We start from the raw sequence: 27,074 nt of genomic DNA on the forward strand, positions 1-27,074 counted from the left end.
CCTTCCCTCACTTTGAGCAAAGGCCTTCTTTGGCAGGTGGAGACCACGTGGGATTCCAAGCCAAGTATGTGACTTCTGGTATGATGGCAAGAGACCAACCTCCAGCCCCTGGGTTGACCACAACTCAAGGAAAGCCAGTGTTCAGGGTGGCCCACATGTGGACTCCTCCCTCCTCTATCTGATCCCCTCTGCCCTGACTTTCTCCCCACCTCTGAATCCCCTATCCCCATTTTCAAGACAGGGGGCTAGCCATCATTCCTTTTTGTCACATTCCAGGTAAACTCGTATCAAGAATTTGTTCCTGACTTCAGGAGGGTTGCTAAGGCTGGTTCTAGGTAAATTGCTGGCTTCTTGTAGTTCTCACCCCTTCCTGAGCTCTTCCTCTTTGCCCATGTCCCAAAAACCCTGGGTTCATTTCTTTCTCACACTTAGGCTGTGTTCTTTTTTCTCTTCCCTGTAAGGCCTAGCAGAGTGGGAAACACTGGACTTTTTTTTTGGACCTGAAATAGCTAACACTGATTTAGCACCTGCTATGTGGCAAACACTGTTCTAGGTACTTTATGTGAGCATTTTTTTTTACTTCCAGTTTTATTGAGACATAATTAACATACCACACTGGATAAGTTTAAGGTGTGCAGCATCATGATTTGACTTACATACATCATGAAATGATGACCACAGTAAGTTAGTGATTATTTATCTCTCATATAAATACAAAATTAAAGAAATAAAAAAAAATTTTCCCTTTCTTAGGATTTACCCTGTTAACAACTTTCATATGTAACATACAGCACTGCTCATTATGTTTATCATGTTGTACGTTACATCCCTGGTACTTATTTACCTTATAACTGAAAGCTTGTACATTTTGACTGCCTTCATCCAATTCCCCCTCCACCCACCCCTAACTCTGGTAACCATAAAGCTGATCTTTTTTTTCTATGAGTTTGTTTGCTTTTGAAGGTTAATTGATCTACAACACTATGTTAGTTCCTCGTATACAACATAGTAACTCCATTTTTTTTAACATTTTATTTCATCTGAATTTCATATGGTGCAAAAGTATTATATGCTTGAACCTGTCACTCAAATAGGAGGTTTTTTCAGTTCTCCAGGCCTACCTTCCTTCAGATGCCAATAAATTTTTTTTTTTTTTTTTTTTTTTTTAACGCTACACGGGCCTCTCACTGTTGTGGCCTCGCCCTTTGCGGAGCACAGGCTCCGGACATGCAGGCTTAGCGGGCATGGCTCACGGGCCCAGCTGCTCCACGGCATGTGGAATCTTCCCAGACCGGGGCACGAACCCATATCCCCTGCATCGGCAGGCGGACTCTCAACCACTGCGCCACCAGGGAAGCCCCGCAAATAAATTTTTAAAAAAAGAATATTATGTAGAACATATATAGAAAATTTTCTCTTACAAAAACAAAAATATTCGGACATTTTAAATTTAGTATAGCTTAGCAGCCCACTTTCTGCCGATAAATTTAGTTAATTGTTAGGAGGTTTAGTACATATACAGAGAACTCAGTAAACAGCAGATATTTTAACCCTTGATTAAGGATGACATGTCTGACTTAATTTTGTTCTTGTATTTTTTTAAGAAGCTACTCCATTTGTAAATTCAAGTATGGTTGGCCTTTTATAGTCTTTTTGCTCAATATTTTGAACACTTTTTCTTCTTATTGTAGAGCCTTTGAGCTTCTTCTCTCTCTTGTTTTCTACTCTCAAATTCTTGTTTCTTAGCAGCACACTTAGCTTGTACCTGTTCATATTCTTCCTGTGCTTTTTTAAAAATATTTTTAAAATAAATTTATTTATTTTAGGCTGCATTGGGTCTTCATTGCAGCATGCGGGCTTTCCCCAGTTGCGGCAAGCGAGGGCCACTCTTCGTTGTGGTGTGCGGGCTTCTCATTGCAGTGACCCCTCTCGTTGTGGAGCACGGGCTCTAGGCATGCAGGCTTCAGTAGTTGTGACATGCGGGCTCAGCATCTGTGGCTCACGGGCTCCAGAGCGCAGGCTCGGTAGTTGTGGTGCGTGGGCTTAGCCACTCTGCAGCATGTGGGATCTTAGTTCCCTGACCAGGGATCAAACCCGTGTCCCCTGCATTGGCAGGCAGTTTCCTAACCACCGTGCCACCAGGGAAGTCCCCTTCCTGTGCTTTTTGATTTGATGTTTTCTTTTATTTTTCTTTGGCATAGTAATGAAGTTTACTCTTATGCTACATTATTTCTGGCTGAGGTTGTTCATTGCTACAGTGTTCTTCAGACAATGCCTGGTCAATGTTACATTGCTCTTCTGACAAATGCTGATTAACTTGTTCTTCTGACAAAGGCCAGTCAACTTGTTCTAACAAAGACTGGTCAACTTTTCTAAGTTGATTCTTGAGTCTTTCCTCTTCATCTAAATAGAGATGTTTCAGATGATCAGGGTACCAATCTGTGAATTGGGACTCCTGTGTGGTTTGAGCCTTTTTTACCCTCCATAGTAATTTCTTGTAATTTTGCTGAATCTTTCGTTTCAAAATGCAGACTTGTCCCTCAAGAACGCTCCCCATGAAGGCTTGCAGATGGTTAGATTGCAATATCATCTGTTTCACATTCTTATTCTTGAATCCTACCTGTGAAGCTCCTTCACCACGTGTCCCAAAATTCCCTGTCTGCCACCTTGCTGCCAGCCTCACCAGTGCCATGGCACACCAACCATGTCACCAGAAAACCACGAAGGACCCACTCAATAGTTCTATACATTTCAAAATAATCACCATGATAAGGTCTAGTTACCATCTGTCGCTGCACAAAGATATTTCATAATTATTGACTATATTCCCCATACTGTACATTTTATGTCTGGGACTCATTTATTTTGCAACTGGAAGTTTGTACCTCTTAATCTCCCTCACATATTTATAATGCATCGCATCATATCACATTGCATTGTATCGCATTACTTTTGGAGGAAAATATTCGGGAGGAAAAACCAGAAATGAACCCTGCCCTGCACTCACAAGGTGATCAGTCCTTGGTTAAGCCACGTAATCTCTCTTCACCTCAACCTTCCCTTCTAGAAAATGAAAAGAGCTTTGTAGACTGATTGTGCACACTAGTGAGATCATTATTATGCAATATTTATGACCTAAATTCCAATTTCCCATTACTAAGTATCAGTGCAACTATGCCAAGTTCTAAAAATGTTTTCTTGTTGCTGTTGTTTAGCAATTTAACTATACTCTCCATTCCTGATTTTTAAAAAATTATTTCTGTTTAAAAAGCAATGTGTGTCCATGGCAAGTTATTTAGAAAATAAAATAGAAGGGAAAAAGAGAAAGTAAAAAAACCTGTGCAAGTCCTCCACCCAGAAACGCCCCTGTTAACACCTTGGTATCTACTGCTCCAGTATTTTTTTGAGACATATAGATTTATGAGGCAGGAAAATGTACTGAGATATTAGTTTGAGTTTTATTTGGGCCCTGTTGTGAAAACCCCAGGGCTTTCCTTTGTGCTGAGATGAGTCTGTTTTCCCAAGCCTAGGCGTGGAGGAAAAACTGAGCTGCCCAGAGGGAAGGGTGGAGAGACGTAGACTGAGACAGGAGGGAGCCCAGATGAGGTGGAGGAAGGGAAACAATGGGGGAGTGTATCTCCCTTCTAAAGAGGAGCAGGAGCTCTGGTCGGTGGTGTATGGACCCTGTAGACACTAAGCTCTTAGAGTCTTGCAGAGGACATATGCCCATTCCTCAGCCAATCACGGTAGCTGAGGAAGGGAGGTCAAGTAAGAGCAGGCAACGCTTATTGAAACCACATGCCTGGAGTTATGGGTGGAGAAGCAGTTCCCCACACAGCCCCATTCTTGGGGCCTAGGCAGCCACTCCCATTTGTAGCTACTACAAATTTCATCCCTTCTTCTTTAAGGTATAAAGTAAAAAGAATGAGAAGGAGGAAACGAGAATGCTGCTTTTTCAGAATAAAAACAATTAGGTTGGGGGAGGACTTAGAGGCAAGGCATGTTAAGAGGACTAGAACACATTAGAGAAATATGGCTTAGAAAACCTACCCTGTCTCTTCTGACCCCACTCTTATGAGCCCAAGAGAAACGAGGAGGTTGGAATTGGATTGATCATCAGGACTGCATGCAAGTTGGCCTGTTCTTGCCATCAGGTTTGAGTCTCACTATTGAAAATATTGAAAAGCCTCGTGGTGTAATGGGGCCGCAGAGGGCTTAGTTCAAGTACAACCATGCAAATGAAGAAAGGCTTCTCGATGTCAACTGTTTCCTCATATGTAAAATGGGTCTAACAGTATCTAGACCACAAGTTGCTCCAAGAGGGAAATGAAGTACTGTAGCAGCTTGCATAATGTTTCCTCCAAATTCCATGTCCACCTGGAGCCTCCAAATGTGACCTTATTAGGAAGTATTGTGTTTGCAGATGTAATTAGTTAAGATGAGGTCATACTGGAATAGGGTGGGCACTAACCCAATGGCTGGTGTCCTAATAAGAAGAGGAAAGACATGCAATGATATGCACAACGAATAAGATCATGAAAAGATGAAGGCAGAGATTGGAATGACCTGCTGCAGCCAAGATATGCCAAGGATTGACAGGAGCCCCCGGAAGCTAGGAATAGACAAGGAAGCATTCTTTCCTGGAGCCTTCAGCAGGAGTATGGCCATGTGACACCTTGATCTCAGACTTCTCGTCTCCAGAATTGGGAGAGAACTAAAAGTACAGTGTCTACTGTTTTAAGCCACCCAGTTTGTGCTGAATTGTTATGGCAGCCCCAGAAAACAAATAATGATACCTGTGTAAAGTTCTTGGTACGTAGCTAGAACATGCTGGTATTCTTCTTTCCCTTCCCTTCTCCTACTCCTAAATGTGCACATGTGTGCTCACTTTGGCAGCACGTATACTAAAATTGGAATGATACAGAGAAGATCAGCCTGGCCCCTGCACAAGGATGACATGCAAATTTGTGAAGCGTTCCATATTTTTTCAATCAAGTCCAGGAAGTGCAGAGTCCCATACAGGATAAATATAAGGAGAAACATGCCAAAACACGTATAAATCAAGCTATCAAAAATTAAATACAAAGAAGAAGAGAAGGAAAAGACGTACAATAACAAACCCAAAACAATTAAGAAAATGGTGATAGGAACATACATATTGATAACTACCTTAAATGTAAACGGATTAAATGCTTCCACCAAAAGACATAGACTGCCTGAATGGATACAAAAACAAGACCCATATATATGCTGTCTACAAGAGACCCACTTCAGACCTAGGTACACATGCAGCCTGAAAGTGAGGGGATGGAAAAAGATATTCCATACAAATGGAAATCAAAAGAAAGATGGAGTAGCAATTCTCATATCAGACAAAATAGACTTTAAAATAAAGACTATTACAAGAGACAAAGAAGAACACTACACAATGATCAAGGGATCAGTCCAAGAAGAAGATATAACAATTGGAAATATTTATGTACCCAACATAGGAGCACCTCAATATATAAGGCAAATGCTAACAGCCATAAAAAGGGAAATTGACAGTACCACAATCATAGTAAGGGACTTTAACACCCCACTTTCGCCAATGGACAGATCAACCAAAATGAAAATAAATAATGAAACATAAGCTTTAAATGATACAATAAACAACATGGACTTAAGATACTTATAGGACATTCCATCCAAAAACAACAGAGTACACTTTCTTCTCAAGTGCTCTCCAGGATAGATCATATCTTGAGTCACAAATCAAGCCTTGGTAAATTTAAGAAAATTGAAATCATATCAAGTATCTTTTCTGACCACAACGGTATGAGACTAGATATCAATTACAGGAAAAAATCTGTAAAAACTACAACCACATGGAGGCTAAACAATACACTACTAAATAACCAAGAGATCACTGAAGAAATCAAAGAGGAAATCAAAAAATACCTAGAAACAAATGACAATGAAAACACGATGACCCAAAACCTATGGGATGCAGCAAAAGCAGTTCTAAGAGGGAAGTTTATAGCAATACAATCCTACCTCAAGAAACAAGAAACATCTCAAATAAACAACCTAACCTTATACCTAAAGCAATTAGAGAAAGAAGAACAAAAAACCTCAAAGTTAGCAGAAGGAAAGAAATCATAAATTTCAGATCAGAAATAAATGAAAAAGAAATGAAGGAAACAATAGCAAAGATCAATAAAACTAAAAGCTGGTTCTTTGAGAAGATAAACAAAATTGATAAACCATTAGCCAGACTCATCAAGAAAAAAAGGGAGAAGACAAATCAAAAGAATTAGAAATGAAAAAGGAGAAGTAACAACTGACACTGCAGAAATACAAAGGATCATGAGAGATTACTACAAGCAACTCTATGCCAATAAAATGGACAACATGGAAGAAATGAACAAATTCTTAGAAATGCACAACCTTCTGAGACTGAATCAGGAAGAAATAGAAAATATAAACAGACCAATCAAAGCATTGAAATTGAGACTGTGATTAAAAATCTTCCAACAAACAAAAGCCCAAGACCAGATGGCTTCACAGGTGAATTCTATCAAACATTTAGAGACAAGCTAACACCTATCCTTCTCAAACTCTTCCAAAATATAGCAGAGAGAGGAACACTCCCAAATTCATTCTACAAGGCCACCATCACCTTGATACCAAAACCAGACAAGGATGTCACAAAGAAAGAAAACTACAGGCCAATATCACTGATGAACATAGATGCAAAAATTCTCAACAAAATACTAGCAAACAGAATCCAACAGCACATTAAAAGGATCATACACCATGATCAAGTAGGGTTTATTCCAAGAATGCAAGGATTCTTCAATATACGCAAATCAATCAATGTGATAAACCATATTAACAAATTGAAGGAGAAAAACCATATGATCATCTCAATAGATGCAGAGAAAGCTTTTGACAAAATTCAACACCCTTTTATGATAAAAACCCTGCAGAAAGTAGGCATAGAGGGAACTTTCCTCAACATAATAAAGGCCATATATGACATACCCACAGCCAACATCCTTCTCAATGGTGAAAAACTGAAACCATTTCTTCTGAGATCAGGAACAAGACAAGGTTCTCCACTCTCACCACTATTATTCAACATAGTTGTGGAAGTTTTAGCCACATCAATCAGAGAAGAAAAAAAAATAAATGGAATCCAAATCGGTAAAGAAGAAGTAAAGCTTTCACTCTTTGCAGATGACATGATACTATACAAAGAGAATCCCAAGGATGTTGCCAGAAAACTACTAGAACTAATCAATGAATTTGGTAAAGTAGCAGGATACAGAATTAATGCACAGAAATCTCTTGCATTCCTATACACTAATGATGAAAAATCTGAAAGAGAAATTAAGGAAACACTCCCATTTACCATTGCCACATAAAGAATAAAATACCTAGGAATAAACTTACCCAAGGAGATAAAAGACCTGTATGCAGAAACGTATAAGACACTGATGAAAGAAATTAAAGGTGATATAAACAGATGGAAAGATATACCATGTTCTTGGATTGGAAGAATCAACATTGTGAAAATGACTATACTACCCAAAGCAATCTACAGATTCAATGCAATCCCTATCAAACTACCAATGGCATTTTTCACAGAACTAGAACAAAAAATTTCACAATTTGTATGGAAACACAAAAGACCCCGAATAGCCAAAGCAATCTTGAGAAAGAGAAACGGACCTGGAGGAATCAGGCTCCCTGACTTCAGACTATACTACAAAGAAGCTACAATAATCAAGACAGTATGGTACTGGCACAAAAACAGAAATATAGAGCAATGGAACAGGATAGAAAGCCCAGAGATAAATCCACTCACATATGGTCACCTTATTTTTGATAAAGGAGGCAAGAATATACAATGGAGAAAAGACAGACTCTTTAATAAGTGGTTCTGGGAACACTGGACAGCTACATGTAAACTAATGAAATTAGAACACTCCCTAACACCATACACAAAGATGAACTCAAAATGGATTGAAGACCCACATGTAAGGCCAGAAACTATCAAACTCTTAGTGGAGAACATAGGCAGAACACTCTGTGACATAAATCACAGCAAAATCCTTTTTGACCCACCTCCTAGAGGAATAGAAATAAAAATAAAAATAAACAAATGGGACCTAATGAAACTTAAAAGCTTTTGCACGGCAAAGGAAACCATAAACAAAACAAATTGGAGAAAATATTTGCCAATGAAGCAACTGAAAAAGATTGATCTCCAAAATTTACAAGCAGCTCATGCAGCTCAATCTCAAAAAAACAAACAACCCAATCCAAAAATGGGCAGAAGACCTAAATAGACATTTCTCCAAAGAAGATATGCAGATTGCCAACAAACACATGAAAGGATGCTCAACATCACTAATCATTAGAGAAATGCAAATCAAAATTACAATGAGGTATCACCTCACGTTAGTCAGAATGGCCATCATCAAAAAATCTACAAACAATAAACGCTGGAGAGGGTGTGGAGAAAAGGGAACCATCTTGCACTGTTGGTGGGAATGTAAATTGATATAGCCACTATGGAGAACAGTATGGAGGTTCCTTAAAAAACTAAAAATAGAACTACCATATGACCCAGCAACCCCACTGCTGGGTATACACCCTGAGAAAACCATAATTCAATGAGAGTCATGTACTACAATGTTCACTGCAGCTCTATTTACAATAGCCAGGATATGGAAGCAACCTAAGTGTCCATCGACTGATGAATGGATAAAGAAGACGTGGCACATATATACAATGGAATATTACTCAGCCATAAAAAGAAATGAAATTGAGTTATTTGTAGTGAGGTGGATGGACCTAGAGTCTGTCATACAGAGTGAAGTAAGTCAGAAAGAGAAAAACAAATACCGTATGCTAACACGTATATATGGAATCTAAGAAAAAAAAAAGTCACGAAGAACCTAGGGGTAAGACAGGAATAAAGACACAGACCTACTAGAGAATGGACTTGAGGATATGGGGAGGGGGAAGGGTAAGCTGTGACAAAGCTAGAGAGAGACAGGGACATATATACACTACCAAACGTAAAATAGATAGCTAGTGGGAAGCAGCCACATAGCACAGGGAGATCAGCTCAGTGCTTTGTGACCACCTAGAGGGGTGGGATAGGGAGGGTGGGAGGGAGCCGCAAGAGGGAGGGGATATGAGGATATATGTATATGTACAGCTGATTCAGTTTGTTATAAAGCAAAAACTAACACACCTTTGTGAAGCAATTATACTCCAATAAAGATGTTAAAAAAAATTTTTTTAACCAATAATAAAAGAAAAAAAAAGACACATCCACCCCAGTGTTCATTGCAGCACTATTTACGATAGCCAGACATGGAAACAACCTAAAACAAGTAAATACATAAATAAATACATAAATAAATAAATATGCACACACAGGTCAATGGGTACTTGCATGCAGAGACGTGCCACTGAAAGTAAAACCAAAACTTGCCAGTAGGTTGGGCTTCAGTCAGTTCCTTAGCATCAGTTTTGGTTTGAATTGTACTCATATTAAGAGAAAGCCTGAGTTGGATGGGGATGATATCTTTTCTTGTCTTGCTCAGTGTACCTTATCCCCACAGTTTTCTGTTATCCATCCTCGTGCGTCCCTCTGCCAGCTAAAAAGAACCCTGGGTTGGAGCTACTACTTGTTGCATTGGTCTCAGCAGCAACCTAGGTTTTGTTTTTGTTTTGGCTGTTTGTTTTGTTGGCTTCTATGAGGGAATCTGACAAAGAGCAACTGTTTGTTGTTTTATTTTCTCTTGCGTCTTTGCCTGAGGAGCCGTGCCAAGGCCTGATGTGAGTATCGGGTGGGTTGAGATTTTCTCATACTTTGAGTTGGTGTTGTAGACCATGATGAGCGTGCCATAGTTGGGTAAGCATGGGCACATTTTCTCTCCACACCATTGGAGGCAGGGGAAACTGCCTCAGAAATTGTGCTCAGGTACACAAACAAGCTAATTTCCTCCTGTCCTCAAAATAGTAGGATTTCTCTTGCTGGTCCTATGCTTATTATTCTTCTTGAGCAGTTTTATGAGGTGGGTTATTTTTTTTTCTGCACAAAATAAATCTGCACCAAAAAAAATTTACTCCTAAAGTTGTCTCTCTGCTTAGAATTTTGAAGGGTTAATGGAACTTAAAAATTTGGATTTTTACATCTAACACCTGTTTGTGATTATCCCTTTGGCAGGCAGTCAACATTCCAGGCTAGCCTGTGTTTACAAGCTATATTCAAGTGTAAGCTGTTAAAAAAAAAAAAAAGCTATAATTACATTAACTTATAATATAGGCAACCATTATTTAACAAAAGCGTGATTTGGACCTACTAAAATGCTTAATATTCTACATAAAATGATGAAAGAATGTTTAGCAAAATGAAGGAAAACTGCAACTATTGCTATTTATTGGTCACTATCCAGGTGCACATAGTAGAAAAGTGATGACGATGGATTTATGTGAGAAAGGGTTGAAGTGAGGAGGTGAAACTTGAATGAAATTACCTACAAATAAGGTCTTGTGACCCTGAAATTCTGTGGTTCTGTGGAAGGGAGTGATTAACATACATTGACAAAAATGTACAGTAAGAATATTCAGTGTGAGCAGTAATCAGACAGTTGTAGCAGGAGTCAAATGCCAATTGATCTGGATGTTTTTTAAGCTCCCTTTGAAGCCTAAGATTCTATGAATAGATGAAATCTTATCTCTTGCCACTTGGAACTGGTCTATTTGCCTTTATTACCTGAACTCTCACCATCAGCAGGATGTTCCTTTCCCACTCTTCAACGTGTCTTCTCAGATTTCTTCTGTGAGCCTTTCCATTAAACTGTAGCTCCTCATAGGCAAAGACCACACCTTTTAGGATCTCTGAATCCCAAGTACCCCTCACAGTGCCTCACAATATGCATGGGTGCTCATTGGGTGCTTGTTGAGTTGTTGAATTAATTGATTTGATGAAGTGGCTGGTGAATCACCAGATGTGGGATATTTGCATAATATACATCGGACATTGGGGCTGATGGAGGTGATGCAGATTTCTCAGGGACAGTATTAGGGATCATGCTTCAGAGCTGACTTTCTTTAAGATGCATCGGACAGTGATCCATAGGTTGTCGTGTGTAATTTTTATTCCACATGGCAACGTTCAAATATACCACATGACTTAACTGTAGCATACTTGGGTTACCCTGTAATGAGGCAACTGCAGCCTGACCTCCTCATGTCCCACACTGCTCTACTGCTGTGGGGCTCTCTCATGTTGTGTTCCCCTAATCTTCAAATCGACTAACAGAATTCCAGGATAGATAAAGGAATCTGAAAGGTTATCCAGCCCCAATCACCTCAATACCCTCCAGCCCTCTCTAATAACCCTGGGGCTGATTCCCAGTTTTTAGTCTCCCGACCTCTCTATTGTCAACCACTTCTGCTTCTTGGGATTTCCTCCCTCGGCTCTGAGATATTGTGATGGGGAAGCTTTTCACTCTTAGGATCATTTCTTCTCTGCTTTTGTCTCTGGTCTCTTACTCCCGCTCTCCAAATTTTGGGGCATTCCTCAGAGTTCAGATCTTTTCTTTCTAACCTCTCTTTTTATACTCTCCCCCTCAGAGAGTTAATTCATTCCCCAAAGTCAACTAACATTTTATTACAAATAACTTCTTTATCTTTATCTCCCAAATTGTGGGAGATAAATAGTCCCAAATTGTGTTCCACACTCCAGACCTACATTTTTCTTGACTGCCTTGCATTACTTCATGACTCAAACCTAGCTCATCATCTTCCCTTTAAAAATCAGCTCTTGGGCTTCCCTGGTGGCGCAGTGATTGAGAGTCCGCCTGCCGATGCAGGGGACACGGGTTCCTGCCCCGGTCCGGGAAGATCCCACATGCCACGGAGCAGCTGGCCCATGAGCCATGGCTGCTGAGCCTGCGCGCCTGGAGCCTGCGTGCCTGGAGCCTGTGCTCCGCAACAGGAGAGGCCACAACAGTGAGAGGCCCGCGTACCGCAAAAAAAAAAAAAATCAGCTCTTGATCTTATGTTTCCTCCCCCCCACCCCCACCCAATGACATCAATATTGTTTTGATAGTCTGACCTCAAAACCACAGTCAACTTGTTGCTTCTGTTTCTTTCCCATGTGACTAATCACTTGTCAATTGTTTTGTCAGTTGTCCTGTCAATTATCTTATTGACAGGAAGTTTCTCCTTCCTCTCCCTTTCTTCCCTCTTCTGATCCTAAATCAGATGCTTTACCAAACATCTGGATGAACACTGTGACCCCCTAATCAAGTAGCTGGCCTCCAATTCCACTCTCCCTCTATTACATACTGAAAAAAACAAACTCAGATTTAATCTTTTCAAACTTCTTTGTTATTGTCACTCAGTTTTTGAGTGACTGTCACTGTTTTTTATTGGCAGCTCTACCTGGCACTAAGCTCTCAATATTCTTGTCCCAAACTTATTTCCAGCCAGATTATGCTGTTCATTGTCTTCCTTAACATGCCCTGTGTGTTTGCACCTCTAAAACTTTGCTCCTGACTCATCTGCAGTGCCCTCAAGAGTTGTTCCAGCTCTCCAATTTCTACCAGTGCTTCAAAGACTGATTTCAAATCCCATCCGAGAAGTCTCCCTTCTTCCAGTCAGCTTCCAGGGTTTTTGCATCGTCATGCAAAATATTTTACACCACTTCTTAGTATTTTTCATGTGTATGAGTTTTAAACTTCTGACTATGTTATAATGTCTTTAAGGGCAGGAATCCTTTCTTAGATGAATCCTTCTATTGATTCTCCACAGTCTAATGCAAAGACTTGCAAAAAATGGCAGCTCAGTGTTTATTGACTAAAAAGTTGAGATTCAATTTGAATTTAAGTTAAATTGAAGGCTACAGATTGTCTACCTATATCTAGATGGTTTAGATATTGAATACTGAAAGATTTCTGATCCACCTCTAAAAACAGAGCCACTGTTGTTAAGATTCCCTAAAATCTCAAATGCCTGTAGGAACTGGTAGACAGTAAAATGTGTGATCATACAATAGGGAGTAGCAGGGCCTGGGGCAAACTCTGCATTACTTGCCAAAGGCACTCAGATCCAAATTATTTTAAAACATTGCTACTTACAATTCTTGCTTTAGACACTTGGCTTCAAAAACAGTGATTAAGTCAGGTATTTCAGTTCAGTTTGTTGTGTGTTTATCTAGGTCTTCACAGATATCCAGGGCTGTGCTAGACACTTGGGAAGAGGGAGAAGCAAAATGAGTTAAGACTGGCAATGTTCAGCAGAGAATAAAGTGTTATACAAGCATGATCCTTTATGCTGGTTATTATTACACAAAGAAATTATTTGCTAGGATTCTTGAGATATTTCCATAAAGTGCCTGTGCCTTGGTTGTTCTAGAGACCAGAGAATTCTGAAAGCTTTGTTTCTGTCTTATTTACCTCTGCATACCAGAGCTTGCCACACAGAAAATATAGAGTAAATGTCTTGAATAAAAGAAAGAAAGAATTAAAACCTCTGTACATAATTTCAGCACCATAAATTTCATTTCATCTATAAATTCACAAATAGCTTTCAGTAGGTAGGTGAAATGGCAAGAAACTGGGCCTGAAGCAACCAGAAAGTGAACCTTCTAGCACCTATAGTAATTTTTGGTTCTCTTGCAAATTTTGCTCGGAAAAGTTTTCCTGCTTACATTTTCTGCTTACAACCTTCTCCTCAGAATTTACAGAAATTTTCTTGATTTTTCTGGAAAGATATGACTTCTTAATACAATTGAATAAATTGCTGTTAGTATCTTTTATGGAGAAATAAGCAGAATAAGATCTAAACATCTACTAAGCAGAAAGTTAGACGTAACCTATTAAATACAAGATAGACAAGAAGTACTCCGAAAGGTACAACAGTTCTGTGAACATTTACTTAGGAGGCACAGGGGAGTAGTCGTGAAAGAGGTGGTGCTGAGTGAGTCTTAAAGACTAGGTAGATTTTACCAGGCGAAACCTTCGTGGGTTAGTGAAAGGAGTGGCCATATTAGGAATTCATGGGAATTTTAGACCAAAGATCATCAGTCACCATCCTAAGTAATAATGACAATGAATGTAAAGAACGCTTTGCCATTTACCAAGTATTTTTCACATACCTTGTCCACAGTCATTTCTGTTTATTGACTGTGGTGTGGTCAAGAGCTTCAGATATTAGAGAACTCGATGATTTCCTATTTCCACCCCTCGCAATCTCACCATGTTAGAAGGACCATTTATGGCTCTTGGACCACAGGAGCATGATCTAATCATTCAGTGAATATTAATGAGGACCCACCATGTATTAGGAGCTGTTTGGGGTGCCAGAGATATAGTAAGGAACAAAAACAGACAGAAATTTCTGCCCTTGGGGAGCTTAATCTTCTTGAGCAGGATAGAGAAACAGAGGAAAAAGAGAAGCAGCAGCAGCAGAAGCAAAAGGAGAAGCAGAAGAAGCAGAAGGAGCAGAAGGAGGAAGAAGAAGAGGAGGGGGAGGGAGGAGAATGTCCACTGAAGCAGGAACCTTCCACTTGACGGTATCCATAAACTCTTGAAGATTTCTCCACGTCCACGTCTCCCTAGATGAGGACATAGCTGACCAACCAAACTTCGCATTACTGGTCACTAGCTCTGCCACAACCTAGGCAACAAAGGTTATGCAACTCCCCACATTACTTTATGTTCCTAATAACAAAGTGCCTAAATTATCAAAAGTTTAACTTTATGTCTATGTACACATTCATATATATACACATTTATAAGTTGAAGTTTTTTACTTATCTCCATGATATCATTTTAACTCACTTTCTTAAATGCCTTTTAGAGGGGAGGAGTAAAAGACTTCAGCTGGAATAAGGCCATTCTTACATATCTTAACTTTATCTTAAACACTAGTGATCAACTGTTACTGATAGGCCAATAATACTTGTGGTAGTTAGAAATGAAATCACACTTTAATATCAAAAATATTAAAATGTTCACGGTTCATCAAAAATCTTGATATGTTACACACTTGAGTATTACCTAACATGGCGAAACAAAATGGTAGAGATTGGTTGTTAGTTGCATAGATGGTACATGGAAGGGACCTTGGAAGTCACCTAGTTCACCCCTTCTTTTGTAGAGAGTGGAGAGTGAGTTCCTAAGGCAGCAGGGATAGAGCAAAGACTGGAACTCCTGTCTCCTGATGCCTAGCTCAGAACTGCTGCTTCCACCACACCACCAAGAGAAGCAGCTTTTCTAGTGGCCTGGGTGAGAGCCAAGGGGGCAGCAATTTGAGCAGGACTTTGCACAAATCTAAAAAGAGTAGCTTTTGCTTCTTCTCACAAGCTTGATTATCTCCTTACTGAGGGGGCCCTTCTTGACTCCTGGAGCCACCAGAAAAAGTTCTTGAAGCTTATCCTATGCCATTCTGTTCCATTTTAGATAATGACTTGCCCTCAACTGCAATACTACGACATGTTCATAGGCAGAATTATCAAGAATTACCCATAACTTCATTAAGAATTATCCAGAAATTAAGAAATTCAGCTAAACTGGTCATTTGATTAAAAATTACTTTTTTCCATTCACATTCCAAAGTATTCATTAGAGCCCAGCCTGACTGATATAAAGATAGCTACAATGAGCACCCTCTGCTTGATGGAAAAGCTAGCAAAACCAAACATGTACGTAAGGAATATACAATTAAGATGAAAATGAACAGCTGACTAGGCATAGACAATAAGATATTTATATCCAAAACAAAGGTGAATTTTAAAAGGGGAGGCTAGAGAGAGATGTGGTTGTTTGAACATGTTCATTGTATCGTGGAGAAGAGTCATCACAATGCTCATTTGGCCAAAGGAGTGCCTTACACATGGATACTCTTTAAATGATGCATTGAGTTAATTAGTTTTGGCAATGCACTCCGTAAGTTCTCTAAGTAAATTCTTTCAGGCCTTGCCTGTCTGAGTATGAAAGAGTTCATACTTCCCCAACATTAACGCCTTCAAGAACCTGCTTTTTCAGAAAACGTAGTTCTCCTAAAGAACCCAGAGGGTAGAGGTCTTATCCAGATAGCCTAGTCTTTTGAGAGAGGTTGGTGAGGGGCTTGAGATACCTGTGGAAACATTCTTCTGGGAGATAATCTTGTAAATAATCTTGCTGTTAAAAAGGGATCACCTTTCACCTCTTGTGGAAACTCTTGCTTCAACGTGCACCTTTTGCTTAAACAATACCAAGGATGATGCCTCCCCACCCCATTAGTGGCCCATTGTGTTGTGGGTGGCTCCATTCGATGGAAAGTTCTTATTTGCGGCAAAAATAAACAACCAAATTAAGGTTTCTGTTTCTCCGATAGAGTGGAGTCAAGTGGGAGCCAGTGATCTCAGATTCCTGAGTATGATGCTAAATTGTCATGCATGCAAGCACTCATTCACTTGTCCATTCAGCACACAGTTATAAGGACCTAATCAAGTGCAGTCTGCTCTCCGTATCTAAAGGGTTCTGCAGCCCTACATATACGGCCGACTATATTATGCCATTTTACATGAGGGACTTGAGCATCTGTGGATTTGGGTATCCACAGAGGATCCTGGAACCAATATCCTGCAGATACCAAGGGATGACTGTACAAAGAGCTCCTATTCTAGCCTAGAAAACAGAAGTGTAATAAATCAGCATACCAGTAATGAGTTAAGTACTTACACTAGAGGTGAGTAGCAGATACAATTGAGGCAGAAGAAATAGACTAAGACAGTTAGGAAAGACTTATCCACTCCTGTTGAATGCATGAAATGTAAGGCCACTTAAGGAGTTATTTATGATGCAATACAATTTTTTAAGCTCATGAAGAAATTGAGATAGAAGAAAAATAAGATTAGAAAAAATAAGATGAGATTAGATGTGAGATTAGACTTCTCAAAGCACCTGTGAGGTCCTAGTCATGGAAAGCACATGTGTTTCTCTGTGGCCAAGGCAGGAGGTGCCAGATCAGGGAAGGTTTTGTAGGCCACACTAAAGGAGAACTTCACCTGGTAAATAGTGGGAGTTGTTGAAGTCTTTTAAGCAGGAGTGACATGGTCAGATTTGATTATTCAGTATTCAAGAGATTGTTCTGCCTGCTAGGTAAAGAGATAGTTCATCCAACAAGTATTAACCAAGTACCTACTTATTGCCAGACTCTGTTCTGGGGCTGAAGGCATAGTAGTAAATAAACAGACAACGATCCCTGTCCTTTGAGTGATTATATTCTAATGGAAGATGACAGGTAATAATATAATAAGCAAGTACACTATATGGTAAGTTAGATGGTAATGAAAGTTTTGGAAAAGAAAGACGACAAGGAGAATTGGGAATGCTGGAGGAGTGGTGCTGTTGCAGTTTTTTGCATAAGGCAGACTCACCAGAAAGAGCGAAAAAAGCATCCAGGTGTAGGGACAGGCACACTGGCAGCAGAATCCACACTTGAAGGGATGGATTTGGTGAAGACACTACACAGGCCTGGAAGTGGGCTTAGGGCCATTTGGGCAGTGAATTCCAGCATCCCAAGGACCTAGATTATAATGGGTAGTGGGGGGAGGTCCAGAGGTCCAGATGACACCTCTCAACCCAGCAAACACCCACACTGCAGGGAGGGGCATGGCTACAGTGCACTCATCTAAAGCATGGCAGGGTGACTCAAGACAGAGGCCCCTATTACCTGGTTATTGGAGAGACTTAGGAGTTTATTCTCAGTGAAATACTGAGCCATCAAAAGGTTTTGAGCAGACCTGCTTTGACTTACATTTTTAAAGAATCACTCTGGCTCCTGTGTTGAGAATCAACTGTAGGAAGGCAAGGTTAGAATAGCCACAAGACACGTTAATGGCTTAGGTTGATATGGAAGCAGTGAGACATGGTCAGATTCTAGATATATTTGAAAGAAGGGCCTATAGGATGTGTTAATGAATCAGATGCTGGTGATAGAAGACAGGAGCCAAGGATGACGTCAAGGTTTGTGACGACAAGAGAAGGATGGAGCAGAAGGAAACAAGACTAGGAGGTAAAAATGGCAGAGAGGAGGCTCTGCTATGGTGTATCCAGGAAGTAGAATTAATAGGACTGGGGGCTGGACTGAATGTGCAAGATAAGCGATGTGTAGATTTAAGATGACGCCCCCAGGATTCCGGCTTGAAGTAGGAGTTATTATTATTGGCACTTTAGGTAAATGGGACACAAAACGTTTTCATAAACTGTCTAAGTTCTTAGAGGCTAATACTTTGTAGACTCAGAATCTGAACTCAGATGTGTCTGACGTTAGAACCTGAGCTCTTAACCATTCCATGGGGCACTTTATCCCTAGGAGAAAGAAGGCTGCTAGTTGGAAAGTACCTTTACGACAGTGTCTGTCTCTCAGTTGACTCAAGGAGACAGTGTGCAAGGAAAGTCCCCTTCGATGGGCAGGGAAGAAGGGGAAGTTAAAACGAGTGATGGGTGAACCAGGAGTCCTTTCTGTTGCCAGAACTGCATGTTACATGCTATCCTTTTGTACTCTAGGAAAAAAAAAATGCTAGGCAAGTGCTAGACTGCAGGTGCAGCTTAAAATGGTATCTTTTCTGGATATATTTGTAGTTTCAGTAAGGAAGAGGATTTTCAAGTCTAGCTAAGGTGTGTCTTGAGCATTTCCTGGTAGAAAGCACTAGATTCTGTTCCTAGTTGTTATCTGCTGTAATATTTCCCTCCCTAAACTAAAAACAAGAATACAGCCCACTGTGGACCTTGCATTCGCTTGTAGCTACTGCCTCATATCTCTGCACCCTTTTATAGCACTGTTCTCTAACAAGTTGCCCATATTCTGTTGTCTCCACTTCCTTATTTCCTATTTTTATCTGTACCAGATCTACTGATACTGTGTTTATCAGGGTCATCCATGACCTTCATACTCTGCTAAATCCTGTTCTCAGAAACATTTAGCTCAACTGATCACTCCCTCCTTCCAGCACTATGTTTTAAACTCTAGGTTTTATTATTATTTATTACTATTATTTTATTTATTATTATATCTATTATTTAGGAATGGTGAGGCCAACAGATCAGGAGATGACTGCCTTTGAAAAAATAGTTTGTTATACTCACAGATCCCAAGAGAAAGGGGCATGCCATACCATAGTGGGCCATACAGGCAAATACCAGGGTCACACAGGAGGCAGGGGGTGAGGGGGAAAAGTAGGCAGAAGCCTCTACTGTGGGTTCCACAGGAAGGAATGGGGCTAGTTTGTATAATTTCAGCAGACTTTGGGGGCATAGGAGTATCTGGTAACTGACCCTAGGGTGATTAGGGCAGATAGATAGTGACCCAGAGAGTGAGAGCCCAATAAAAAGGTGATTGGAGGTAGGGCTCTGGACTGGTTGGTTTGCATATGAAAGGCACACTCAGGGGACAGTTGTTTACTGTCTCTAGGAATTGGCTAATCCTGAGGGGGCAGTCCCTCTAAAGTCAGCAAGATTCCAGATGTCAAAGCATCAGAATACAGAAAATAAAAGAGATGGTTAATTTACCTTTATATCCCTTCTCTCAATCTTCTTTGCTAGTACCTTCCCTCTCAAAGACCCCTAAGTGTTGGAATGCCCCATATCTCAGTCCTTTGACACCTTCTCTTCTCTATCTCTCTTTAGGTGGTACTATGCAGCACCATGGCTTTAAGTAACACTTATGCATTGATGACTCCCAAATTTATATCTCTGCCCCAAACTTTGGATCACCAGTTGTCCAACCACCTACTAAACATCTTTACTTGAGTGTCTAATAGACATCTCAAACCAAACATATTCCAAATACAATATTTGATTTCTGCTCCCTAATCTGCTTCATTCTTAGTCTTCTCCTTTTTAATAAATAGTATCTCCATTGCCCTAGTGACTCAAGCTCCGAACCTAGAAATTTTCCTGGATTTCTTTACTTTTGTCAAACTACATTTCCATCCTGTCAGCAATTCCCATCAAATCTTCTTGAGAATATAGAAGACTTAAATAAATGGAAAGACATGCCCCATTCATGGATTAAAAGACTTAAAATTATAAAGATGGCTATATTCCGCAATGGATCTACAGATTCAGTACAATCCCTTTCAAAATTCCAGCTGCTTCTTTTGTGTGGAAATAGACAAGCTGATCCTAAAATTCACATGGAAATGCAAGGGAGCAAGAATAGCACACACACACACACACACACACACCACACACACACACACACACACACACACACACACACAAAGTCTTAAAAAAAAGAAAAACAAGTTAGAAGATTCACATTTCCTGATTTCAAAACTTACCACAAAGCTTCCGTGTAATCAACAGTCTGTGATACTGACATAGGATAGACATATAGTTCAATGGAATAGAATTGAGATTCCAGAACTAAGCCCATACATTTAATGTCAATTGATTTTTGGTGAGGGTGCTATGACAATTCAATGGAGAAAGAATACTCCTTTAAACAAACTATGCAGAGTCAACTGGATGTCCATGTGCAAATCAATGAATCTGGAGCCTTACCTCACACCATACACAAAAATTAACTCAAACTGGATCAAAGACCTAAATATAAGAACTAAATATAAGAACTATAAAATTCTCAAAAGAAAACATAGACGTAAATCTTTGTGACCTTGGATTAGGCAATATTTTCTTAGAGATGACACCTAAAGCACAAGCAGTTAAAAGAGAAAACAGATAAACTGGCCTTCATCAAAATTAAATTAATTTGTACTTTACAATTAAAACATTTGTGCTTCAAAGAACACTACCAAGAAACTGAAAAGACAATCACAGAATAGGAGAAATTAATTACAAATCATATATTTGATAAACAGTTTGGCAGTTTCTCAAAAAGTTAAATATAGAGTTACCATTTAACTGATCAATTCCACTCCTACATATATAATCAAGTGATTTGGAAACATGTCTACACAGAAACTTGTACATGAATGTCATAATAGCATTACACATAATAGCCAACAAGTGGAAACAAATGTCCATCAACTGATGAATGGATAAGAAAGATGTGATGTGTTAATACAATGGAATATTATTCAGTCATAGAAAGGAACGAAGTATTGGTAATGTGTTACAGTACAGATGAGTCTTGAAAATAATATGCTCAGTGAAAGAAGCTATACACAAAAGACCACATATTGTATGATTCCATTTATATAAAATATCCAGAATAAGCAAATTGATAGAAACAGAATGGAGATGAGTGAATGCCAGGGACTGGTGGGAGAGGGAAGAAGAATTGGGGGGGTTCTGCTAATGGGTATTGGGTTCCTTTTTGCAGTGATGAAAATGATCCAAAATTAGACAGTGATATGGGTTGCACAGTTCTGTAGAATATACTAAAAGCCACTGAATCATACCACTAAATCATCTGTGTCTTAAATATATATGTATACACACACACACATAATCCTCTATTGTATGTCAGTTATACTCCAATAAAGATATTAAAAGTTTTAATAAATTTAAGGAACCAATTTTAAAATTTTAATACATTTTTAAAATGTATAAATATAAAAAACCTTCAACAGACCCCTTCTCACCTCCACTAGCCCCACCACTCTGGTCCAAACTATTATCATCTCTGTGAAAACATTTCTTACTGATCTTTCTGCCTCCAATCTTGCCCATCCCACTCTCCTTCACAACAATAGTCTATTGTCTACACCAAAACTGAATCCTCTTTTAAAAATGTAAATGAGATCATGTCATTCTCCTGATCCAAATCCTCCACTGGCTTTCCATTGTACTCAGAGCAGCTCTGCTTTTACCTGATTTAAATGTATGGCTCTAATTGATTCCCCTTGAAGAAATGGTTCCATGGCTAATAAAATTTTGAAAGCCGCTTTGAGGACAAAAAAAGCTGACAGTGGTATACCCTGTCCCTTTTGCCTTCAACCGTGAGAAGTCCTTGGGTGGGAAAGTTTGTGAGCAAAAGTGGAAGCACGAAAGGTGAAGCAGGACTAAGGTTTGGCACCCACTCAGCTGGGTTTGCAGTTCTCTGCAATCCCTGTCTGCACCTCTTAGTAACAGGTAGTTCAAGTGATGGGCACACTGGATCACAGCACTCTAAAGAGCTTGACAACTTTACCTGCTCAGTCAACTAGCAAGTATTTATTGAGAATCCAGCTCTGTTCTATTGAGCACTGAGTGTCCAACTCACAGAGTTCCAGTCCAGCTGGAAAAGATGATGTGCATTATTCATCTGATGAACAAGATTGGTTTTCAAGGGCCTACACTGAAACTATGGAAGAAACAGAAAGGTACAGATAACCAGCTGTGTGGGTAACTCATGAGCACTGGTTCATATGAGCTTCTAACTTGGATCGATAAAGGGTGCCTCGCTTCTTCTTTCCCCATCTCTCCTCTCCTTTAGGCAATCACCCTTTAACTTCTTTTCCCAGCTCTACTCCACCATGGTCCACTGCCTCCCCAAAAGATTTGTTTACCAGTCATTTCCCTGTTCTGTTTTCAGAAGTGAGCAAATGACCAAATCATGAGACCCAGAAAAACTGCAGAAGGCCCTGAGACTTTCAATTGTCTGTTTCAGATCCGGTACAGAAAATGTTCCTTCTCCTGCTAATTATGAGCCTGGGAATGCCGCTTCATCAGACAGCAGGTAAGAAAGGTCCAAGGGAGGAGCCTGAGAAAGAGGAACAGGTGATGACCCCTAGCTGAAGCCAAGGATGAGAATGTAGTCCTTGAGCTGAAGGCTTTCTTTGAGAGGAAGTGTGATTACCAGCTATTATAAGCACAGCCAAAAGAATGGTGCCCAGGGTGGCATGTGCATACCCATGTCCCTGTCTTACAGAAACAGGGACTAAGAATCCATCTATCCCCACTTTCCAATAAAGGTAGTAACAAGAAGACAGGACCATTCAGGCCATGCACCTCTGAACTGACACAAGAGGGCATGGGTTGAGTGTCCTGAAAGGTGAGCTGCCAAGAAGCTGTCCTTTTTTCTTCTGTCAGGGACAGTGAGGAGACAAAGGTCAGGGGGACACCTCCGCTTTTAAAAACCAACAGTAGGGCTTCCCTGGTGGCGCAGTGGTTGGGAGTCCGCCTGCCGATGCAGGGGACACGGGTTCGTGCCCCGGTTCGGGAGGATCCCACGTGCCGCGGAGCGGCTGGGCCCGTGAGCCATGGGCGCTGAGCCTGCGCGTCCGGAGCCTGTGCTCCGCAGCGGGAGGGGCCGCGACGGTGGGAGGCCCGCGTAGGGGGGGGGGGAAGCAACTGTAGCAACCATGGGTCATTCACACATTAATGTGGATTACTTGAATTGGAAACTCAGAGTCTTCCTTGCACCTAAATGAATAATGAACCTTAAAGCTATGCCTTTGGATTTTGGAGAAAGATATTCTACTGGAGGGTGTGGGTAGCAAGGAGGAAAGCAGTTTCAGAGTTTTGCTTTCCTGGGGAAGGTAGTTTAGACTATTCACATATGCGGTCAGGACCATGAGTGCATTATAGTGGGTGAACACCATTAGGTAAGAGAGGAGGACAGAGGTGGACAAAGGGGGTTAGGTCCTCTATGATAACAGCCCCGATCCCATGGGAAGTCATCCAACATTCTGCCTTTCATTGAGAAAGAATGCCTTCTTTGGCACTGATAACTTTTTGAAGAGCTTTTCCCTCTCTTCCAGGTGATCCCAGTCACGTTTCTCCCCCTCCCTTGGGCTGCTCAGCCTGGTCTGGCATTAGAGACACTGATTTGGGGCCATCCTTGGAGAACACCCCAATATTCTGCTTACTCCAGGCCTGCCCTTGCAGTGGCAGCTAAAGGAACACTTGATATTTCCTTTCTAAGAGACCCTGCCCTGCTGGGATTTTTAGAGACAGGCAAAATTAACTCTTTCCTTACTTGAGTGCTCTGTGGATGCTCTACCATTTTATCTATAAAATAATTTAAAGATTGAAGCGAAAAGCTATTGGAAAATATTTTCATTTCACTTTTTAAATATTTATTTTTAAATTGACATAAAGTAAAATTTTACTCTTTTTTATAAAAGCATCTATGAGTTTTGACAAACGCATAGTCATATAGCCACCACCACAATCAAGATCCCGAGCAGTTCTATCACCAAACAAAAACCCTCCTCCAACTTTTAAGCCCAGGTACTCACCGATCTATTCTCTATCCTGTCATTGTAACTTTTCCAGAATGTCATATAAATGGGATCATTTATTAGATATTCTTTTTGTCTGGCTTCTTTCGCTTAGCATAACGCATTTGAAATTTATCCATATTGTTATATGAATCAATAGTTCATTCCTTTTTGTTGTTGAGTAGTATTACTCTGTAGGTACACACCACATTTTGTTTATTCATTTCCCACTTGAGGGACTTTTGGGTTGTTTCCTATTTTTGGCAATTATAAATAAAGTTGCTATAAACATTTGTATATAGGTTTTTGTGGAAGCATAGGTTTTCATTTCACTTAGGTGAATACCTATGAGTGGGATTACTGAGTCATATGGTAAGTACATATTTAACTTTATAAGAAACCATCAAACCGTTCTTAGAATCTGTACTGTTTTTGCATTCCCTCCAGCAAAGTATGAGAGTTCCAATTGTTCCACATCCTTGACAGCCCTTGGTATTGACATTGTTATTTTTCTTTTTTAACTCATTCTAATAGGTGTGTAGAAGTTTCTCACTGTGGTTTAATTTGCGTTTCCCCAGTACCTAGTGAGGATAAACATATTTTCATGTGCCTATTGCCCATTCATATATCTTCTTAGGTGAAGGGCATATCAAATCATTTGACTGTTTTTAATTGGGTTATTTTCTTATTGTTCAGTTTTGAGAGTTCTTTATATATTCTGGATACAAATTCTTTATCAGATATGTGATATACAAATATTTTCTCCCAGTCTGTAGCTCATCTTCTCATTCTCTTTTTTTTTTTTGGCTGTGTCGGGTCTTAGTTGTGGCAGCAGGATCTTTGTTGAGTCATGTGGGATCTTTTGTTGCGGGGAGTGGGCTTCTCTCTAGCTGTGGTGTGCGGGCTCTAGGGCGCGTGGGCTCTGTAGTTGGCGGCATGCAGGCTCTTTCATTGAGGCATGCGAGCTCAGTAGTTGTGGTGCGCGGGCTTACTTGCCCCGAGGCATGTGGGATCTTAGTTTCCCAACCAGGGATCGAACCCTCGTCCCCTGCATTGGAAGATGGGTTCTTTACCACTGGATCACCAGGGAAGTCCCTCTCATTCTCTTAACAGTGTCTTTTGCAGAGGAAAGATTTTAATTTTGGAGATACCTAATTTATCAAATTTTTTCTTTGATGGATTGTCATATCTAAGAACTCTTTGCCTAACCCAAGACCTGAAAGATTTTCTTCTATGTTTTCTTCTAAATACTTTATAGTTGTACATTTTACATTTAGGTTGACCATCCATCTTGAGTTGATTTTTGTATAGTGTGAAGTATAGGTTGGGGCTTTTTTTTTTTTTTTTTGCACGTGGACATCCGGTTGCTCCAGCCCCATTTGTTCATTTACTGAAAAGACTATCTTTTCTCCATTGATTGCCTTTGCACCTTTGTAAAAACTCAATTGTCCATATTTGTGTGGGTCTTTTTCTGGCCCTTCTGTTCTATTGATCTATGTATATATTCTTTCACTTATATCACTCACTCTTTTATTACTGTAGTGTTGTAGTTCAATTTTGTCCTTATATTTTCATTTCAAAACCTAAGGACATCTTGTTACCCAGACACATTTAAGGGGAAATATTTATTTTTGTACTTTGTCATGTCTTGAAGGAAAAAGTAACCCCAGTCTTATGTCTTTCATTGATGTCTCCTTCTTTCTTCATCCACCAGAGAAGAATAAAACCCAGGAAGCCCATGACCAGGGTGATGCTTGAGGTCACTCTAGGGCAGGGACCACACCCTGGGTCACTCCACTTAGCCTATAGCTGACCTCCAAAACTATATCTGCTGACCCCTGAGGTATAGAAAGTAGAAGAATCAGGTTGGGGAAGGGATTTCTAATAGACAAGATGTCTCATGCAGCATTCCTGCTAAGAGGAGTGCATGCATCAAGTGATCAGAGCAGCATCTATTCTAAACCAGGAACTAGAGCTTTCTGAAGGCTGGCTGTGTAAAGCAGTCCCCCCTCCCCTCACTGCCTACACCCATCCTCACCTTTCAAAATACCTTAAGAAGTCTGTAAACACTTAAGCTTCTGTTGTTAATGGGGAAAAAAGGTATAAAATTAGCTTAAAGAGGAAGCTATCTTGGTAGGTAATGCAAATAAATTGTTTTGTGTTTCCTGGAGATGTGACAGGTCTGACTCCATCGATGCCCTGACTGCAAATAAAAGGCGAACTTCCCCCAAGAACTTTCAGAAAGGCTCCAACATTACTCAAGCCAGCTATTTTAATCTGTCTAAAGAACGTGCATTTATTAATTTTTCATGCTCTGGCCAAGTCCTTTGCCCTTTAATTTAGTCAAGATGACCAAATGAATGTTTTACTGGCTTAATTTTCAGTTGTGGAAACTTTCCAGTTTTCTCCTTTGTCTGATGACATCAGGAGTTCAATGCTAGGTTGGAGTTTAATTTAATAACCATGTGACATATGAAATAGAAAACAAATGTCTTTTCCTTATTATAAAGCTGGAAAGTATATCTATTTCATTCATGTATGTAGTATACACATGCCAGTAGATATATAGTCCTATCTGTTAGAAGTACAAGCTTTCAACACACAGAGATATGAATTTGAATTCCAACTCCATGAGCTCCCACTTTTTTACTTTGGGCAGGTTGTATCATTTCTTTAAGCCTCAGTTTCCCCATCTGTAAAATGGGGGTAGTGACTCCTACCTTGCAGAGTTTTGGGAACATGAAATGGTGATGTACAGTTTAGCCCAGTGTCTGCTTCATTGAGTTTAATAAATGTTATCTTTCACTCTACTTCCCAGTCACAGTCCAAATGCAAACCAGTGTTATAACTCTGTTTCTCAGATGTCAATGTGCATGTGAATCACCCCAACCTTGTTAAAATG

General features: G+C 40.1%; 1 protein-coding gene, 1 non-coding gene and 1 pseudogene across 2 annotated transcripts in view; 2 read left to right on the plus strand and 1 right to left on the minus strand.

Annotated features, from left to right (window-relative positions):
• Nucleotides 1-1,577: 1,577 nt before the first annotated feature.
• LOC132522890 (thyroid transcription factor 1-associated protein 26-like) lies at nt 1,578-2,692 on the minus strand (annotated as a pseudogene).
• A 2,188-nt stretch (nt 2,693-4,880) lies between these two features.
• Nucleotides 4,881-4,987, plus strand: LOC132523982 (U6 spliceosomal RNA). Its single transcript, XR_009541747.1, has one exon. It is a non-coding gene; the product is annotated as a U6 spliceosomal RNA (small nuclear RNA).
• Nucleotides 4,988-9,771: 4,784 nt separating this feature from the next.
• PDCD1LG2 (programmed cell death 1 ligand 2) overlaps nt 9,772-27,074 on the plus strand; it is a 60,570-nt gene continuing 43,267 nt past the window's right edge. Inside the window, exons 1-2 of the mRNA XM_060153470.1 lie at nt 9,772-9,840; nt 22,618-22,686. Of these exons, the coding sequence (XP_060009453.1) occupies nt 22,632-22,686 (55 nt within the window). The 5' untranslated portion in view covers nt 9,772-9,840; nt 22,618-22,631. The remainder of the gene's footprint in view (nt 9,841-22,617; nt 22,687-27,074) is intronic.

The sequence above is a fragment of the Lagenorhynchus albirostris genome, chromosome 7, assembly GCF_949774975.1.
Source record: "Lagenorhynchus albirostris chromosome 7, mLagAlb1.1, whole genome shotgun sequence".
Taxonomy (NCBI): Eukaryota; Metazoa; Chordata; class Mammalia; order Artiodactyla; family Delphinidae; genus Lagenorhynchus; species Lagenorhynchus albirostris.